The sequence below is a fragment of the Lotus japonicus genome, chromosome 4 (genome assembly GCF_012489685.1).
Source record: "Lotus japonicus ecotype B-129 chromosome 4, LjGifu_v1.2".
Classification (NCBI taxonomy): Eukaryota; Viridiplantae; Streptophyta; class Magnoliopsida; order Fabales; family Fabaceae; genus Lotus; species Lotus japonicus.
In genome coordinates this window covers 1,892,845-1,906,705 of record NC_080044.1, presented here as the reverse complement: position 1 = coordinate 1,906,705, position 13,861 = coordinate 1,892,845, and the positions used below count along the sequence as shown (strand labels likewise).

The 13,861-nt window shown below is 34.9% G+C and overlaps 1 protein-coding gene across 1 annotated transcript; it reads left to right on the top strand.

Moving 5' to 3' along the window:
* Positions 1 to 7,768: 7,768 nt before the first annotated feature.
* On the top strand, positions 7,769 to 9,043 carry LOC130713750 (protein S40-5-like). Its single transcript, XM_057563543.1, has one exon. It carries the CDS (start codon positions 7,883 to 7,885, stop codon positions 8,480 to 8,482), a length of 600 nt encoding a protein of 199 aa, XP_057419526.1. The 5' UTR covers positions 7,769 to 7,882; the 3' UTR covers positions 8,483 to 9,043.
* Positions 9,044 to 13,861: the final 4,818 nt, after the last annotated feature.

Sequence of the window (13,861 nt, the reverse complement as noted above, 5' to 3'; positions counted from 1 at the left end):
ATTATTGTGGGGTTATGGCCCCTGTCTTCCCCGTCCTAGATATGTCTATGCTCATAAGCGTGATTTCATTACGGTGTTGTCTAAATTATTAGGTAAAAATCACCTTAGCCTTAAGTCGTCCAGTAATATTTTGACATGTGTTAACTCTAGACCAAAAGCTAGCTTAGAAATGATGAGGAGTTGTCTTCTCACTATAAGGGTTCCTTTGATTATATCTCTAGTTTATGTGAGACTTCTCAACACACCTCATCACGATGAGGGCTGGACATATGGAGCATGTGGAAATGAACATATGTTATACCAATTTAGAATTTAAGAGGCACAACTCTATCTTAAATACTAGATTAAAAATGTATTGTAGCTAGCTATCACCGTTTCTAATTAATATGAAACTTCTCAACAGATCTAACTGTGATCGTGATTGAAGACGAACACACTTAAACTTAGTACACCTAAAGATAATGATCATTGGTTTTACACTTGGGGACACGACAATCCTTATCCTAGTGGATCCCACACGGACCCAAAACCTAATTGTGAACCGCTCAATGTGCTTCTCTTACTCTGCTTGGAGTTGGAGAATTTGAGGATTTTAAAATATGCTTTGCCTAAACACATTGCCATTCACGTCACTCAGAAGTGGGATTAGTTTAGCCTAATTATATCATCTATCAAAGCAAAGCAACCAGCTTCCTAAACCATCAATTATGCAATGTGTTGATGTGTTAATGGGACTTGGTTTCTTCAATTCGATCGGTGTCATTATCATCATTATCTTGACACAAATGCAACCTTAGTTTTGGCAAGAAATTACAACCTGTCATTGTGTGCCATCGTGGCACGGACAGAGACAGCGTCAGTGGGCCATGTCGTGTGGGAATCTCACACGTGGTGGGTGGTGAGAGGTTGCAAAAGAAGATAGTTATTAGTTAATGTGCCGGTACCCACGTGGAGGGCGGTTTGGATACATTTGACGTAGTCAAACACGACACAACTCAACTTATTTGTAATTATGTGTAAAAAATCGGATATGGACATGCATTTATCTCTTGTCTTTACTTCAATTATAATTATAATGTTAATCTCTCTTTTATCATTCTTTACATTTTCTAAAAAATTATATCACATCAGCAATTTTGGTCTATACCAAATATCTCACACCTCGCAAGTGATGAGAATAATTTTTTTTGAGATTAATTGATCAAATAATTACATTCAATAAGTAGTACTTCTTAGCAAATTCTTCATAGTTCATACACATTGCTCAAAGATCAACTACTTAACTAAATTTTTAAAGAGTTCAACTATTTATTAACGGTGTTGAATATTAGTGGTACATTAGTTGTTTTGAACAACATCAATTTTATATATGTCTTATTATAAAATAACTTTTTTGGTTTATCAAAAAAAATAACTTTTTTGCAAACTACATATATACTAGAACAATTTAATGTAATAATTCTTCATTTGCTAGCATTTTCCTATTTACCAAATAAAATATGTTATAGATAGAGTTTTTTCAAAAATTAGTCACTAATTTGTATTCATCACCCTGAGTCCCTGATCCACTCACATGGCCTGTTTGATCTTGTTTTTCTTAAACTATTCTATAAAATAATTTTAAAAAATGTTTTCCAAAACAGATTTTTTAATAAAATCTATTTGGCAATATTAATTTAAAAGTGATTTTAGAAATCAAAAAGCAGTCCCTGTATGATAGTTGAAGTGGTAGGAGCTGGGAACATATAAGTTGGGTAGGGGAGGTCCAGAGATCGATTCCTGACGGGTGCAATTTATCTTTCTAATGTACCACAAAAATAAAATTCAAAAAGCAAAAAATTAAGTTGTTCGGGCTGATAACATTATTTAGCAATATTATGATTGTGTCATTAATAAAAAAGCAGGTTCAAAATAGAAAGTAGAAGAAAAAAACAACTTTTAGTTCTTCTATTTAATATAAAACAATTTTAAAAACTAATCAATGTAAAAATACCAAACAAGTCTTTTAGTTTTTCAATTTTACAAAAATAGAAAACTGTTTTAAACATTAAAATAGTAATAAAATAAGCCCTAACATTATTTTGATTAATTCAGTGTATGTTTGATTTTTTTTTGTTAAAGTCAATAAGAATTCATATTAACTGTTGAACTCAATGTGATAAAGTCTCACATCACTAATTCACGTTTAATTTAATATGTCAAATTTTTACTTCTCAGTTAATATTTTAAGATGATATGGGTGGAATTTTTACACTAATGCAAAAATAAATAACAAACATATGTGGGATGGGTAGTGAGCTAAGAGAAATGAAAGAGTATTGATGGGTGAAGGATCCGATTTAAAATCAAATTTTTGTGAATAAACTAATTTAGTAACAATAATCAAGGAGTAATATTTTCCTATAAAAAAACACTTGATTTCTGGTAATTTTGTTAAATTAAGTCGTACAATTGTGTTGTATCCCACATGAGTAACTTTATGACCTCTACATCCAAACCAGCTTGTTGATTTTTCTTTACCTCCCTTAAACTTATGCACAATTAAAGAAAAGGGAATAATAGCTAATGAGTGAAGCATCGCAATGGGCAGAAGTAGAAAAGAAAATTCTTTTCATGCAAATAGAGACCAACGGTGGAAATGGGAAATTGATCGAAGAAGCACACGTCTTGGCATCATTGCATTCCTGTCTGTCTCTTCTCAAATCCCATCTCCTTCAATCAATCAAATAAATTTGGCTCAATGGTCCTACACGACATCAAGTTGCGTGCTATATATTTCTATTCACAAGAACATGATATGTAATTATTCAAAAAAAATCAACTTTATTTTATTAAATTAATACCTATTATATATACCGGACATCAAATTGAGGTTGATACTTAATTGAGTTAATACAAAATAGACATAATTTTCCAAATTGTATTCATACCAACCGTCTCAATTTTCATGTTGGGGATCATATCAAACATCCACATTTTCATGTTATTTAATTAACTTTCTTAAAAACGAGGTTACTTCAATAGCTTATACATTGTTTGGTAAGCTACATGAGGTAGCTTGTTCTTAAAGCTTGAGGATTATTGAATTTATTCTCATTTTTTTCATTGTTTTGATAAAATTTAATCCTTATCGTTTTTATGTTTTCAAAAACACGAAAGCCTTATTAATGATGATATTTTCTATTTGACTCATCTCCTCTGTAGTTGGCATCGCTGCACTTGCTTACACATTTTATTAATTTAGAGAAATATAAATTTAATTTTTCAAATAACAATATAAATTTATCTATATTATCATATTTAATCTAATAAAATATGAAATATGAAGACAAATTGAAACATAATATTATATTTTTAAGATGATAAGCAATTTGAAGTAAATTATATATTTAAAGTAAATAACTATTTTAAAATTAGTATCGTATAGATACTTATGTGTAAGTAAAGTTATGCACTTTAAAAAAAATTAATGCTGAATAGAGAAAATAATCAGACAAGTTTGTCTTTTTATGTCATTTTACAATTTCACTTTGTTCAACAACTATTTTTGGTAAATACTTGTTTTAATAAACTAGCTTTTCAGCTTTCAGCTTTCAGTTACGTTTCAACTAGGTTTTGTTATATACGTGTAATAAAGTTTATAAAATAATCTCTTCATTCCTAATTATAAGATCTCGTTGATAAAATTACCCTTGTATGAAGAAAGCATGTAATGAAAATATAACTAAGCTGAAGAAAGCCATGGAATGGTCTGACTGTCGCAGTATAATAGTGCATGTGTCTTGTAACTGAGTTGAAGATCCTGCAATAGATATATAATGTAAGTCATTGTTACCAAAAACAAGAAAGGTAAGCCATTGAAGCTCACACAGTTGATGCCAGAGGAAAATATACTATGCTTCTGTGGATTGTTTCTTTGAACGCCAATGAATGAGTGAGTAAACCAAAGGAGTGAGTGAGAACCAATGTTTTCCCTCGCACTCTCCTACCCACGCTTCTCGGAGCTGCAGACCAACCACCACATTGAGCTGCAATGGAAGATTTGTCAACTGAAAAGCATGTAAAGATTCAGTATCGTGAGTACCTTTTCTCATACACATCATCAATTTGTTCAATTTTTGCTTATTTTACCTGAGGTTTTCGTTAATTGAGGTTTTCTTGAAATTGATAGGGTTTGAAATTTGTGTTGAATTCGATGCTCTTTATCTCTTTGAAATCGCTACTCGATGTCTTTTTTATGATCTTTTACATTTTGTGTTTGAAACCTAAACTGACAAAAAGTGTCGGTTCGAACCCTTGCGGTGGCACGTTTCTGACTTTTCTGGTCTACATGATCAATTTGCACAATATTGAATTCTGACTTTTTGTTCCTTGCATTCACGTGTTTTGAATTTACGAGCATGTCACATCGATTATTGATGAATGATACTCCACATATTGAAGTCTTGTTTGGTTTGCCTGAAATTCATTTTAGCCTTTTAGTATTGTTTGAACCGGCTTAAACATCTCATATTTACTGTAATGAATGAAATATTGATAACATCTAATATTGGACTAAATTCGTGTAATTTAATATTGATAAAAAAAATGATTATGCTGAATTTTTTAAGCAACATGATGAACTACCAATGTTTGAGAATAACTGTTAATGTATCTGATTATTTGGGTGAGGAATGCAATCAATGTAAATCAATTGTTGAATATAACAAACTAGCATTAATCCTGAGACAGTTGGCCGAGTCAACTAATGCATTAGCCACACAAATACGACATTTGATGACACAAGCATGGAGGAAGCTGAACAACACTGGCCAAACAACAATGGGGTACCCTTCAGAATTCTCATGGCTGCTGCACATGCAGGGTTGAGTTGGACAAGGAAGATGAGGAGGTTAGAGCTGATGTAGCACTGGAAAAATTTATCCATTAAAGTCAATTGAAGAAGTAACAAAAATAGTACAAGATATACTAGAAGATTTGAAGGACTCCAAGAATATCCTAGAAGAAGTCATTTTGAACTTAACGGATATATGGAGGCAACTCTATGACTTTGCACTAGATCTAGGATTTGTAAAGAAGGGACCCATAGTTAAGGGGATGTATAAAAACCTTGAGACAATGGCTGAAGGCTTCTTTCAACAAGCTCTCATCTAAACAATTGAAGTTTGCAGTAGTAAGATTAATTTCAAATGTGAAAATTGATTTAACATCTTACTTTTCTGTTGTCATGACACACTGAGCAGGAAGATGGTCAAGATTAAGATGTGGCAGTGTTCTAAATTGCGGACCGCAACACGTGTTGCAAACGGCACCACATCGGCACCAGACCGCAATTGCGGTGAGAATTAAAATCTCACAAAAATCCGTTATGAAACCGCAATCGACCGCGATGCAACGGTCGCAACAGAGTTCTGACAGCCGCAACGAGGTTTTTCGATGATTGGATTTGATTCATCATCCTGATCTGCTGCTAAAGTGCACTTGTATTGGATATGATTCATCATCCTCTGTTTTGAGTTCGAACACTCTGTCCACCGCTTGATCGTTTTTTCCCTGTTGTACTTTGAATCTGTCTCTATTTTATCCCTCCCCTATTCTCTCTATTGGTTCTGTTTTTCTGTTGTATTTCAGGTGGGATCTTTTTTTATATGCTAATTTTGGTGGGGACTTTGGGCAACTAGTCTGTCTCTGTTTTACTTTTGCATATACTTTGTGGAACTGTGAGTGATAATTAGAAATTATAATAGTTTGTTTGTTAATGTGCTAGGATTGTGGGATGGGTGGGCCTTGAATTATATATATTGGTGATAATATACTGTATTCTTTTTGTTACAAAATTTATTTTATTGTAAATTTGTTTGATTTGAGAATTTTGAAATTTTAAATTATCAATTAAAATGATACAAAAGGTCTTAAAAGTTAAATAAATATGTATACAGTATTACATATAAATAACTACAATAATTATAGATTTTTTTTAACACACGGTGCAAATGAAAAAAAAAAAATTCATGTCGCAATCCGCATTGCGGCATTAATCGCAACCGCAACCGCAATTTAAAATCTTGGGTAGTGGGTGGAGATCAACCACCACATTTGAGAAATGGTTTGACCCAAAAAAGCATGCTAAAAAATTGGGAAACTGTGAACAATAAATTTATTTACTATTAAATTACATTTAAGTATTGTGTGTGCTCTGTGTAATCGAGCTCTTTTTTTTGTCTTGCTTGTTTTTTGTGGTGCTAGGTTTGTTGCAGGGATTGCTTGGTGTTCTCTTAGCTGTTATTTATTTGGTTTGGGTGGGCGTGTTTTTTATTGGAGTTGAGCATGAGTTTTGTGGGTTGTTATTGTTGTTGATTAGGAAAATTGGTGTGTGCTAGTTTTCATGCTCTTGTTGTGCTCGGGTTGTCCAAGCTTTTCGTACGCTGGTCTTCTAGAGTGCTGTAGTTTGCTATAGTTTTTTTTGGTTCTTTTTCTCTTTTTTGTATTTGAGTTTAGCACTCATTGGCAATGGGTAGGGTCAGGGTAGGGTACTATAGTACCCATCCTCGTACCCTCGTTTTCAAACCCGTTTATGTACACCTTGATACCTATATGCTCGTACCCGTACCAATTACCCGCAATTTAGTTAGCAAAAATATAATTTATATTCTCCAACAAAAAATAATATAACTACTATTATAAAATAAAGAACATTAATTAAAAATACAAAAGATTGTCCAAATATTTAATAAGTAAAATCATTCATTTTCAAAAGAGTAAGTTAGAAAGTTATAACTCTAATTAAACTTGTCGATATATATACTTCCGAGTGTGTATATATAATTATATATAATAAAAATAATTAATAAAGTATGTGCGGTATGGGGCGGGTTGGGTACTATAGTACCCATACCCGCACCCTTACCCATTATATTTTACGGGTAATTATCCATACCCAACATCATGTCCATTTAGCGGGTTTTTACCATACCCATTGTGGATATTTTTAGCGGGTACCCAATAGGTCTCGAACAGTGGCTCATTACGATGGTTATTGTGGTCGAAGGTTGGTAGTCGAAGGGTTTGTGACGGTGGTTAGCAGCTAAGCGGTGGTTCCCAACAACAAGTTCTTCATAGCCACCATGTCGTCTTTCTCTTACGGCAGAAAACCCAGCCAAGGCACCATGTTCGATTAGGAGGTGAAAAAGAGGGAAATTGTTAAAAAGGGAATATAACATCAATGACATGATTAATATTCTAAACTAGTTTAAGCAAAAATATGTAGGTTTAAAAAAGTCTTTCACATGTGAAAGACCCGCATGTTAGTAAACTTCAACAACACTCATTTGATTTCAACAATATTCATATTATCTATGTTTTTATAGTAAAATAGTGATACACATACCACCATAAGTGTATTGAACACCACTTTTGTGGTGAATAACATCGCAAATGTAAAACATTGAAAACACAAAATAAAACATGTTTTGACCGCCATGAGCGTAGGTGTTGTGAGTGTTTAACACTATAAAGAGATTTACCAATCATTTTTATTTATTATTATAATAATGACAAATATGGAAATGAAAAAAACAAGATAGTGAAAAAATAATAACTAATGAGTCATTTGGAGTGTAGTGCAGCCTTTGTTTGTCTTGTATTCACTTTTCACGTCACTAACATAACATAGGAGGAAATGCATAGAAAATGAATGCGAAACTCAAATTCAAATGAAATGGGAGATGAAGCGATCGAAAGAAAAGGCTATAAATACACATCGACCACAACTCACACTGCTTATGCCAAACCAAACCTAACCCAGGTTCGGTTCCGAAGGGAACTTTGTAGTGTAATCAAATCTTGGTTCGGGTGCCTTGGTTTGGTTTGGCAGATAAGCTAAATGGCCAAAGGTCGCAGGTTCAGCTCCAACCGAACCGAACGTTTGTTGGGAACCGCCTACACCGCCCAAGGCTCCACCGTCTCCGTCACCGACCCGTCGGAGTTCCGGGAAGAGGATGTGTGGTCCACGGCGGAAGACCACGACATGAATGTCTACCACGACGGCGATTGGGAGTCACGTGCCACGCATCGTGCTCGGAATCGTGAGCTGGAGGAGCAGCACCGCCAATTGGGCGGTTTGTCGATGGCGTTTGAGGATCCGGCGGGGAGGATGATGACCACGGCAACGTCGTCGTCGAGGATCGTGCAGCAGCACCAGTACCACCGGTCGCAGCGGCACCACCACGTGGCCACGTCAGCGCCGGTGAACGTTCCCGATTGGAGCAAGATACTCCGGGTCAACTCGGTGGAATCGCTTCACGACGGTTTCGACGATGACGGTGATAACGAACCGGAGATGGTTCCGCCGCACGAGTACTTGGCGCGGAGCCGGAAAATGGCGGCAAATTCGGTTTTCGAGGGCGTTGGCCGCACGTTGAAGGGCCGTGACATGAGCCGGGTTCGGGATGCTGTGTGGAGCCAGACCGGGTTCAATGGCTGAACCGTTCGATCCCTCTGCTTTCCAATTCAATATTCCTCTCCTTATTAATTTTGACCAATCAGATTTAAGGTTGGCAGTTAATTAAAAAAAAAAAGAGAGAAAGAAAGAAATAGAATTAGCTTCTTTTTATTTTTCCTTTTAATTTTCACTCCTTTTGAGTTGTCAAAATTGGATTTGGGGTTATAGTTTAGCGCTGTGTGGCGAGTATGTGTATGGAAAATACCAATGAACTTACATATAGTAGGGAGTCTCGTCAAATTGAAGTATTTAATAGTTGTTTTGAAAAGATCGGTCAACATCTTATGTACTCAGAATTGGAACCAAACATGTCCTTATAGTGCATTTGGAATTGGGCGATTTCATAAGCTACTAGAAGTGATTATGGTTCCCTGCAGCAGAAACCAAAGGCATCAGAATTTGATGATCTCATCCTCATACAATGAAAGCTGTAATCCCGTTTTTGGATAAATTTGTATCTCTGTTAAGAAAGGATGTGATATCATAGAATGTGAAGAGGAAATTGATCCCCATTTGTGGATAATTTTGTATTATTGCGGTTCATCTGTTTGTTTATAGTGAAATTTTAATGCACAAGAATATAAAGCAAGGCATCATTTATTGATAGTTTAATTCATGAGATTTGAATAATATTTGAGGGGTTGGATTGAAAAAAGCATGAAGAAGCATATGCCGACTTTGACTTAAGAAAGTGTCCTTAGGGAACTTTGGTTTGGTTGGTTATTATGCAAATAATAAGAATCACATATATTCTTTTATTAACTACCATTTTAAAACAATGACCTAATTTTTTTTATTACTATGTTTGTCTATAATAATATATACAAAGGACAGAAGTTTCAAGACTCGTATATTATCATTAGGATCGGTGTTTGTTTTGGGAAAACATGTCAATTTTCTTTCATTTTAAATGTGAATCATGAAGGAAGGGGAAAAAAAGAAGTTTGGGTTAAAACAATGGCCAAATCTATGGTGAGACACCATGATAAGTGTCTCACTCGTATACCACCATTTTTTTCTTCAGGTTACAAATGTACCCCTTCTTTCAATCCTAAATTCCTTTTTTGCCACCTCCTCTAGATAGCTTTTTTCTGGCTTCTCCCTCTCCATATTTATTAAAATTAATTTTTTTTCTTACAATGCATAAGTTTTGTTTAATTTTATGGGAACTCAGAAGAAGAAAAAAACATCAAATACACTTTAGGATCAAAATATTAAAAAAAGTAATTAATATTTTTAAAAATCGGTAATATGTGAGGAAACATTTGAAATTATAAAACAGTTTAATTCATGCACAGAATTAAATATACAAATTTTAAAAGGAAAAGTAAAAATGACATATTTCTAATTCAGCATGGATAGTAAATTCAGAGATTAAACTTGTTAGTTACTAGAGATAATAATAATATAAAACCATTCATTTGACATCTATCTAATAGCTTAATTTTTTGGGATAGTTTATTATTTGACATGATATCAAAGCATGTATGATCAAGCGGTCCAGAGTTTGATCCTTAACGTCCCCAATTCTTATAATTGAAAAAATTTAATTTAAAGCATATGCATGGTAGTTGGGCTCTTGCGTAAGGGGTGTGTTAGAGATAATAATATAAAAATCATTCATCTGATCTGTTATCCAATATCTTAAACTTTTAGAATAGCTAATTTAATAGATTCTCTAATTCGAAATATAACTTCCAAAAACTTTAAAGCAAATGGTAACTCTGAAAAATAATTTGGCTTGATTGCACTTTTGGTCCCCCAATTTTAGCCTTCTTGCGAAAATCGTCATCAAACTTTAAAATTAGCAAAAACCATCCCTGAAGTTTACACCCGGTTGCAAAATTGGTTTTCCGTTACACTTCAGTGAGAAACTAACGTTTTCTGGGTAAAAAAATTAAAAACCCAGAAAATTCATAGAGTTTTCATCATCTTCAACAATCTTCATCATCAATTCATCATCTTCATTCAAAACCCAGAAAATCCCACAAATAAAAATTATCTCAACTTTTTTTTTTTGAAACCACATGCTCTAAATCAAAATAATTCTGTTTAACAAGATTCAATGCAATTTACATGAAGATGTATGAAATGAACAAGCACAATCATGTTGAAGAGGTTTTTTATCCCTTTGTAATTTCTGCTCCAAACTCTTACAAAGCTTGGTTAAATTTTCATCATGTCCTTCTTCCTCAACAAGAACCAAATAACACAACCCAAGCTTCTCTTCATCTTCCATCACCAACATCATTTGATCCTTCTTTCCATAACCATGACTAACCACTATTTTTCACCTCATGAATCCATCTCCAAATAACCATTTCCTCAACCACACCAAACCAGAACCTCCCATTTTAACACTCAAAATAGAACCTCCCACTTCACCATTGAAACAATTCCAACTTGAAGACACCACCTCTTCTCCCTGTCAATCGCCACAGTCATTCCTCAGTCACCATAACCAGAAGGAAAAGATGAAAGGAAGAACAAAAACCCCAACATCACGCACCACACAGAACCCAAACCACCATGCTATTAAGCCACATCTTAAAAACCCCTAATTTTCCCTATCACACCAATCAGAGAAGAAGATGAAAGAAAACACCCCAACTGTCATAACCATCTCTCGGTCACCTTGGTTCTGATGTCTTCATCGTTTCCCTCTCCCCATCGTCGTAGACAGCTCCATTGTCGCCGCAAGGGTCGCCCCAGCGCTCCATGGCATCATCCTCACCGAGTCTCCATCGCCCCACCTCCTCGAACGCCGCCGCGTGTTCCAGCCGACTCCGTCGTCCCTCTCTCTCTCTATCTCCGCCGTCGTCCCTCTCTCTATCTCCGTCGTCGTCCCTCTCTCCATCTCCGCCGTCGGCGTCTCTCTCTCGTGTTTCTGAAGATCAGGTTTCTGAAGAACCCCGACCCCACCATCACCTACAACCGATCGCATGAAAGGCACCGCCATTGGCAAAGGATCTGGGTTCTTTTCGCGATTTGGGGTTGCTGGGTTTCGGAAGATAAAGAAGATGTGGGAGGAAGATGAACGCGAGAAGAGAAGAGGAATGGGTGAGGAGAAGAGGAACGGAGAAGAGAAGATAAGAAGAAGATGAATGCGATTGAGGGACAGAGAGGAGAGGCAGAAGAAGATTAGCATAGGAGATGGGGAGAGAAGCTGTGATGAACCCTAATCTTCCACTCCCTCTTGCTTACTAGGAAGATGAAGATCTGAAGAGCTTGCACTATTTTTTAATTTTTTTCTTTATTTTTTAATTCATTTTTAACGGAATATTATGTTAGTTTCTCACGGAAGTATAACGGAAAACCAATTTTGCAACCAGGTGTAAACTTCAGGGATGGTTTTTGCTAATTTTGAAGTTTGAGGACGATTTTTGCAGGAAGGCCAAAGTTGGGAGACCAAAAGTGCAATTAAGCCAAATAATTTTTGGATGAATATTCACAAACTATATGTTATATCTTCTTGCAAAAAGTACAAGAGGTGTACTTAGGAAAATGTATATGGTGTCATGGTGATGTACGTGGTGGGAGAAGCATAGAGTACAGTGAAGATCAGCGAGTTTCCACGGCGTGAAAGTACCTACAAGTGATACTTTGACGCTCAAATCAGTGAAGAAACTTAGAGAGAGAGTTCTCTAAGTTATCTCGTTTCAGTCTTATAATAACTTAGTCATTTGTTTGACCAATTTAACCTTTGACAACCGCGCCCACTTTACCTGGTGGTTACACACAGTTTAAGAACTTATTAATTGATATATAATTTGATTAAAATGAATTTATTTAAAGATGAGTTATATAAAAAAAGATAACGATAGTTATTGATATGTAATCATAGAGAATTATGATAAGTGAAAATAAGAGATGGTAGGTAAAATATGTATTATTGAATGAGTTTTTTTTATGAAAGTGGAAGATTTGTTTATATATAGAGGCTGAGAACAAAGTCTCAAACCAGAATTGGATATAGAGCGGCTAGGCTCCCCGATCTGTCGTCTCCTAGAGTTGTCATCTCCCCATTCTTCATTGCACTTCAATTTGGGTACTGCTAAAAGAAGAAGGCACACAAAGAAGTACTCCACAAACAATTTGAGATCAAGCGGCATGAGACCAACTAGGCGTACACGAGCAACTTAGGGTGGGGGCTCGTGAGAAGATTTTGGGTGATGAACAAAGTTGGTGATTTGGTGGGGAGGGAGGGAGGGTTTGGCCGATAGATTTCATGATAAGGTTGATTTTTTCTTAGAAAAGGGCATCCTCTACAATTGGAAATAAACTGTTACACATATAGCAAGATTGTTTGAGATATTTTGATGATGGAGATGTAGAGATGGTGGAAATATGATTTTTCTAGGAAAGAAAATTTGATGAATAAGAGCATCTACATCCATCATACTCACTAAAATATCTACATATCATTTTTTTAATTTTCCATAATGTCACATCATCTACCCCATTTTACTAACTTTTTACCTCAACCCAACAACTTTTAAAAGTTTTTATAGTGGATCTCACCATCAACATCACATTTGTATATTTTATTATTTATCTACATTTTAATTAATTGTAAGTGCTTGTAATAAATACAAGTTCACCTTTCAAGTCTAGTGTGGAGTATCTATTCCCACATACTCATCTTTGTCATGTTGGAATTGAATATGTACTCCAATGGTAATAGATATTCATATGAGTATCTATTTAACATTAGATACTACCATTGGAGATGCTCTAATTAAGATGCCGTAAATGTTAAAGAATGTGATTTTCAGCCAATTTTTTTTTACAAACAGCTTTTAACTATTATTTTAAGCTCTTGTTTTAAACTTTATTTTTTTAAGCTTTTAAGCCAAAAAAAACTTGAGCCAAACATTACTTAAATATATCTATATCTATATCACTCAGTCAGTGCACAAAATGCTTTCAAAGGAAAAGTGATGGATGTCGCCACGAGAATGGTACATGTTTACTGAGGTCCACGAACGGCAACAATAGGGACTTTGGAGACTCAATGCTTTTTTGCATGAAAATGACGCAACTCATTGATGTTGGGTTCACAACTCATGTGGATTTACCACCATTGGTTCTCAGTCTTAGGTGCTAAAGTTTGATAGAGACTTTCTAAATCACATGTATCATTCACTGAAATAATCTTATTTGAATTAATAGTATCTCTGAAAACAATAAAAAATTTCATATTAAGTAATTCAACGCAATTACAATTATAGAAAATTGTCTAATCCGAAATTTCTGTTTAAGTTAAACAACTCACATCAATTCATCTAAGGGTTTTATTTAATTTAGTAGGTTTAGTTCGTGGCACATTTAAAAATCTATGTCACTACCATCGGTCATCCT